Source organism: Colobus angolensis, unplaced genomic scaffold, assembly GCF_000951035.1.
Source record: "Colobus angolensis palliatus isolate OR3802 unplaced genomic scaffold, Cang.pa_1.0 Scaffold138, whole genome shotgun sequence".
Taxonomy (NCBI): Eukaryota; Metazoa; Chordata; class Mammalia; order Primates; family Cercopithecidae; genus Colobus; species Colobus angolensis.
The window spans coordinates 1,194,177-1,201,125 of NW_012114466.1; the positions used below are offsets into that span (position 1 = coordinate 1,194,177).

Below are 6,949 nucleotides of genomic sequence, written 5' to 3' on the forward strand. Positions count from 1 at the left end.
TCCCAGGGCAGGGCCCCATGCAGGCACTCTGGGTGCAGTACCCTGGCGACCTCAGTCAAGGCTGGAGTCAGACTCCCTCTGCATGGTTGGGGCACCTTCCCTCTGACATGTTAGAACCTTCTAGAATAAGTCTCCCTAAGTATGTGTCAAGATTGGCCAGGCCGACCCCAGGGTTGTGATGGCGAGCTTACAGACCCAGAGACAGTCTCCGGCCCTGTCTGCACGGATCACTGACTTTGTCCCTGCAAATTCTGGTACCTGGGACTCCAGGAGTCTGTTAAGTGAAGCACTGTGTCAGCCAGCTGGTCCCAGAGGCTTACATTTTTCTTTGTCGTTTTGTTTTTTTCTGAGATGGGGTCTCACTCTGTTGCCCAGGCTGGAGTGCAGTGGCACAATCCTAGCTCACTGAAGCCTTGACCTTCTGGGCTCAAACCATCCTCCTGCTGCAGCCTACCAAGTAGCTGGGACCACAGGCACACACCACCACACCCAGCTAACTTTTTAAATTTTTTATCGAGACGAGGTCTCCCAGTGTTGCCCAAGCTGGTCTCGAACTCCTGGACTCAAGCTGTTCTCTGACCCTGGCCTCCTGAAGTGCTGGGATTACATGAACAAGCCACTAAATAACCACAGAATAACGAATCACCTTTTTGAAGATCATATAGATAGCCCTGATACATCCTGAGCACCTGATGGGGGCCTGCGGGCAGTCCCTTACCTGTTCTGTCTGATCCCGCCCGCCTGGGATGGAGGCGGGATGGTGCTCTTTTGCTGGGGAGCAGACTGTTCCCTACTCCAGTCACAGCCCTTGCCTGAGTTTGCACCACCTCTGGGGTGCCTACAGGGTTCTCATTTTCTTTTTCTTTTCTTTTTTTTTTTTTATTTTTCTGAGATGGAGTCTCACTGTCGCCAGGCTGGAGTGCAGTGGCGTGATCTCGGCTCACTGCAACCTCCATCTCCCGGGTTCAAGCAATTCTCCTGCCTCAGCCTCCAGAGTAGCTGGGACTAACAGGCGTGTGCCACCACGCCCAGCTAATTTTTGTATTTTTAGTAGAGACCATCCTGTTGGCCAGGATGGTATCGATCTCTTGACCTCGTGATCTGCTCACCTCAGCCTCCCAGAGTGCTGGGATTACAGGTGTGAGCCACCATGCCCAGCCAGGGTTCTCATTTTCTTCTGGCCTCCCTTCAAGTCCCTTCCTTTTCCTGGAAGGTCTCAGAGGCCAAAGTAAAGTATCGTCCCTGCTGGCCTTGACCTGTGCTCCCTGCGCTCACATCCTGTCTAGGTGTGGACCAGCCTGGGTGGGCAGGGCTTGGTGGTGACTGGTGAGTGTGAAACACCCAGATCGTCAGGACCGAACGCAAGTGTGAGCAAACGCGGCACCAGACACAGGAGCCCCCTCTGATTCTGGCCTCTGCCCGCCTGCCTGCTTGGTTTCTGAAGTAGTTATGGTGGCAGAGGCTACACAGAGGCAACTGCAGAGCCCAGCCTGCTGTGGCCGCCTCTCGCCGCCCGGACGTCACAGAAGACGGCTTTACCTCCCCAGGTCCCTGGATCTGACCGGTCCTCTGCTCCTGGGTGGCGTCCCCAACCTGCCAGAAGACTTCCCAGTGCACAACCGGCAGTTTGTGGGCTGCATGCGGAACCTGTCAGTCGACGGCAAAAATGTGGACATGGCTGGATTCATCGCCAACAATGGCACCAGGGAAGGTACGGGTGGCCATCAGGACGTTGGGGCCACCGCAGTGGCATCTGGCTGCATAGCGGCAGCCACACAGAGGTCACCGCTTGCAGATCCCTGGGGAGCCGTCTTTTTCTGGGAAATGTCTGTGTCCAGCTGTGGGAAGCTCCTGGGATGGAACCTGGAGTCCAGGCTTGCCAGATGTGCCTCTCCACAGTTTCTGCAGTTTGGGGTTGCCTTGGCTCTGCTGGCCCAGCCAGCTAACCCGAGGCACACATGATCCTAGGGTCTTGCATGTGTCACCAGGTGACCAGGCCAGCTGCCATGATGGCCTGGAGCCCTCGCGTCTCCAAATGTGGTCAGTGCGTTCAGCACCTTCTCAGTTCCCATGTTCCTGCCGTTGCCAGGGGCGTTCAGACCTAGTCTGACTTCTGTCCAGCCCCGTGTCCATTCCATCCTGGTTTCCCACACCACGTCTGGCACCGGGGACCCCTGGCGGTTCCTCGAGTCAGGCCCTGCTGCACGCTCTGTGTTGCCAGGCTGCGCCGCTCGGAGGAACTTCTGCGATGGGAGGCACTGTCAGAACGGAGGCACCTGTGTCAACAGGTGGAACATGTATCTGTGTGAGTGTCCGCTCCGATTTGGCGGGAAGAACTGCGAGCAAGGTGAGTGGCTGGCATCGTCCATCCCCCTGGTCGTGGTGGCCTGGGAAGCATTGCTCCTTGATGTGCCCAGGACCACTGTGAGGGGGTTTCACGTCCAGCTCCGGCAGCCTCTGGCAGCGTATGCTGCATTTGTTGTGGACTCACTGCCCTCTCCAAGAGACTGTCCCCTGTAGAGACCCTGTCCCCAGTCCCTCAGGTGTGGGGTGGGACAGGTAGGCTGGGCCAGCAGGGCCCAGCCCTAGCACCCCCAGCCACTGAGCCCAGGGATCCTGAACCCACTCCCATCTGCCTCCTGTCAAGCCTGAGAGCCCCTTGCTGTGCCCATGGGCTGGGAGCCTGTAGATTTTCATACTTCCCAGGAAGGAGGGTTGCATCCCAGGGTTGGCTTCTGTGGAGCCCACGTGGCTGACTGCGAGGGCTGGATGCATCATAGAGGGGAGGCTCAGACCAGCTTTCGTGTTAAAGTGAGAAAGGTCCAGGCCCATCCCCCACCCATGCAGCCAAGAGTCTGTGGCCGCGTGATTTCAGGAGACACCTGAGGTCCCCCGGCCTGTGTCCGCAGCCATGCCCCACCCCCAGCTCTTCAGCGGTGAGAGTGTCGTGTCCTGGAGCGACCTGAACGTCATCATCTCTGTGCCCTGGTACTTGGGGCTCATGTTCCGGACCCGGAAGGGGGACAGCGTTCTGATGGAGGCCACCAGCGGCGGGCCCACCAGCTTTCGCCTCCAGGTGACTGGGGCCCTGTGCCATAAGGCACCTGCTAGGTGGGTGCCCGAGGGAGGGACCCAGGCGCTGGGCTTCCTGGGGCACACTGGGGCACTTGCTGCTCTCCCTTCCTCTGGCGCCCACCCCTGGGATTCTCCGAAGAGAAGGAGGGGGAATAAGAGCTCTTTCTTTCCTCCGGGAGGTGGAGATGGAGTGAGTGAGTATGGGACTGGACCAACCTCGGGGCCCAGCAGAGCTCAGATGAGGTGCGTGGCCGCTCTGGTCTCCCTCTAGCCTGAGGGTTTGGCTGGAGCGTGGGCACTGCAGAGCTGAGGGAGGTGCCGAACCTTCAGGTGGAAACGATGGGCCTCGCCACTTAAAGTGGCAGCCAGGTGCAGGCCGGGGTAGTGGCTCATGCCTGTAATCCCAACACTTTGGGAGGCCGAAGCAGGAGGATCACCTGAGGTCAGGAGTTCGAGACCAGCCCGGCCAACATGGTGAAACCCCGTCTCTACTAAAACTACAAAAAAATTAGCCAGGCGTGGTGGTGGGTGCTTTCTGATCAAGGTCTAACTGTGAAAACTACCCGGGAGGCTGAGGCAGGGGAATCGCTTGAATCTGGGAGGCAGAGGTTGCAGTGACCAGTAGAACGTGCCATTGCACTCCAGCCTGAGCAACAAGACTGAGACTCCGTCTCAAAAAGAAAAAAGAGCTGCGGCCAGGTGGTGGTTGGCACCAATGCACGTCCACTGTCTGCCGGAGCTTGGCTCGGCCCGGAGATGCCTAAAGCCCCGCGTGGTCGCTGTCTGCATGTTTTCTCTGTCTGGTTGGTCTTTCCTGTTTTGTTTGAAAGAGAAGTTTATTTGCTAGATAATTCTGAACAGCTTTTAGAAGGTGATTTGAATGCACTTTTTCCTCCGGTTTCCTGCGCTCCACAGTTTCCGCTCGCATCTTCCATGCTCCGTAGACACTTTGTTTGGGAAACAGTTATGAACCCTGTCTTCTCTCATGCGCTGTCCTTCTGCCACACCCTGCAGACTCCACCGCATGAGGCAGCCACGGGGACCCTCTCCGGGAGGGCACCTGGCCCTCGGCTTGCCCTCTTGCCCTTCTGCCTGTGCATCTCAAGGTCATTCCCGTCTGTAGTGATGGAGGGCATGGGCGCTCTCCAGCTGCTGTGACCGTTTCTGATCAGGGTCTAGCTCTGAAAATTCCCTGGGCAATTCTGCCTCCTAAAAAGCTCCCTTTATGTCTCTCCTTAGACCTAATTCTCATACCCTGGCACGGGAGTGGCCCGTGGGAGTCGGGCCTGAGCAGGGCACTCTGTTTTGATTTGACAGATTCGTAACTGGGTTATTCCTTCCTTCTTCCTAGGTTTTTTTTTTTTTGAGATGGAGTTTTGCTCTTGTTGCCCAGGCTGGAGTGCAGTGGTGCAACCTCGACTCACTGCAACTTCTGCCTCCCAGGCTCAAGTGATTCTCCTGCCTCAGCCTCCAGAGTAGCTGGGATTACAGGAGCTGACCACCACAGCCGGCTAAATTTGTTGTGTTTTTAGTAGAGATGGGGTTTTGCCATGTTGCTTAGGCTGGTCTCGAACTCCTGACCTCAGGTGATCCACCCGCCTCAGCCTCCTAAAGTGCTGGGATTACAGGCGTGACTCCTAGGCTTTTTTCCAAGTTTGTATACGTGTGTGTGCGCGTATCTCTGTGCAAGTGTGTGTGCGCGTCAGTGTGTATGTGCATGTGTGCGCATCTATATGTGCGTCTCTCCATGCATGCACATTTGTGCACGTCTCAGTGCATGTGGCTGTATATGTATGCATGTGGCTGTATATGTATGCATGTGCCTGCATGTGATGAGACCTGGGTGCACACGGTCTCAGAGCAGCACTGACTTCCTGCTGGTTGTTCATTATCTCTGACCAGAGTGAGCCTGGGGCGCCCTCCTGCCCTCCCTTCAGCGCACAGAGACGCTGCCCTTAGGTTAGCCTCCTCTCCTGCCTTGGGGTTGGCCACATGGGAGCACTCACCCTGTCCTCCCAGGATGACCCCCCCAGGCTCCTGCGGTCAGGAAGTCCCTCCCAAAGCGGGGTCTGCGCCAGCTGCGTGTCCTCTGCCGTCGGCTGTGTGCTGTGCGGAACCATGCCTTGTTGCCTTTCCTCCGCTGGACTCTGGGCCTTCTTATGCTGCCCGGTGTGTCCTGGACGCCATCCCCCATCAGGGGAGGCTGGCCTGGGGTCAGATGGTGAGAGGTGAGATGGATTTTATGGAGTGCCTGCTCCAAGCTCTCGTTCCACACAGGGGAAACTGAGGCGTAGAGGCTCTTCACTCTGGACCCCGTGGTTCTTTTACTGCCCAGGTTCCTGGGACGGCCATAGGCCCCTCTCTGTCACCCCTATGGACAGCCCATCCAGAAACAGTTCTGTATAGCCAAGATTGGCATGAGGGTTGGTGGGGAGACAGAGAGGCTGCCCGGCACATGCCCTCCCTGCTGTGAGTGCCTGGTTGGAGGGCGGCGGGGGAGGACCGAGAGTGCTCCCAGCAGGCTGGTGGAGGTCAGTCCCTCAGCAGATCAGTGAGGGCTCAGGAGACGGGTCGGGGCTGGGGCAGGGGCTCAGGCCTGGACAGGGAGCCTCCTGTTCCTCCCGCTCACAACTTGGGAGCATTTTCCAGCACAGATCGCTCGGATTGCCTGGAAGGTGCAGCCTGCACCAGGGATGATTATAGCCGGCCTGTGGGCTCTTGTTAAACTTGTCATTTCATGAGTCTCCCAGGCAGCCCCAGAAGCTTCCTTCAGGCCAAAACTTGGCAGGCGCGGTGCTGCCCGGGGATGGTATTTTCTATGTGGTGGTTTCACTGTCAGAACAAATTAAATTGGCTGTTTGGATGCAGGTGATGAATTGGAGCTTGCAAGTTGTCATTTGGCAGTGGGGTCTCTGTAGGAAAAATATGCGCTTTCAGTAGGAATGGCACTGGAAGCCACAGACTCTGTGCTGTTTGCGTAACTACATCATGGAGAGCTCATCCAAAAATTAGGAATTCTGCCAGGGACTACAGCCAGCCCTCCCTGTGGAAGTCTGGGTGGCTGGAAGGATGTTACAGACCCCAGTGGGCACCCAGAAGGCCCACAGGGCAGCTCCCAGAGGCCGGTCAGCCGCGTGTTACCGAAGGTTCCGGAGGGTTTCTCCTTGCCACCATCAGCTTGCAGGCCTCCTGTGGGCCTGTGAGCTCTTTAAAGCAGCAGTTTGGGTGTTCCTCAAAGGATGTGCCCTGCTCCCCTGCCACTGTGGTGGGACAAGTAAGACTCCATTGTCATCCCACAGCCCAAGCAATTTGGAGAATTGCTCTCGGGCACCCAGAATCCACCCACCCTGTCAGGTGGGTTAACCTTGTGATTGCTGAATGCCTCTCGGACCGAGAGCTGGGGACACGCCTAAGAGCGGAGGCAGTTACCACCCATGAAACAGGTTCATTCTGTGGATATCACTTTTGTTTGTAGACATAACGTCACTTTTATCGCTGATCTCACTTTGGAGTTTTTAAAGCAAGAACAATGCAAGAGAATGGCAAAGGAAATTAATAAGCTAACTTCTGTAGAACAAAAGAAAACAAAATGGTGGCCAGGTGTGGTGGCTCAGGCCTGTAATCCCAGCACTTTGGGAGGCTGAGGCACGTGGATCACCTGAGGTCAGGAGTTCGAGACCAGCCCGGCCAACATGGGGAAACCCTGTCTCTACTAAAAATACAAAAATTAGCTGGGCGTGGTGGTGCATACCTGTAATCCCAGCTACTCGGGAGGCTGAAGCAAGAGAATCACTTGAACCCGGGAGGCAGAGGTTGCAGTGAGCCAAGATTGAGCCGCAGCACTCCAGCCTGGGCAACAAGAGCGAAACTCTGT

At 56.6% G+C, this 6,949-nt stretch overlaps 1 protein-coding gene across 1 annotated transcript in view; it reads left to right on the forward strand.

Annotated features, from left to right (window-relative positions):
• Positions 1 to 6,949, forward strand: part of CELSR1 (cadherin, EGF LAG seven-pass G-type receptor 1) — a gene marked incomplete at its 5' end in the record, with an annotated part of 201,612 nt that overhangs the window by 140,906 nt on the left and 53,757 nt on the right. The window contains 3 exons of the mRNA XM_011934791.1: positions 1,548 to 1,711; positions 2,222 to 2,347; positions 2,910 to 3,076. Coding sequence (XP_011790181.1) covers positions 1,548 to 1,711; positions 2,222 to 2,347; positions 2,910 to 3,076 — 457 coding nt within the window. The remainder of the gene's footprint in view (positions 1 to 1,547; positions 1,712 to 2,221; positions 2,348 to 2,909; positions 3,077 to 6,949) is intronic.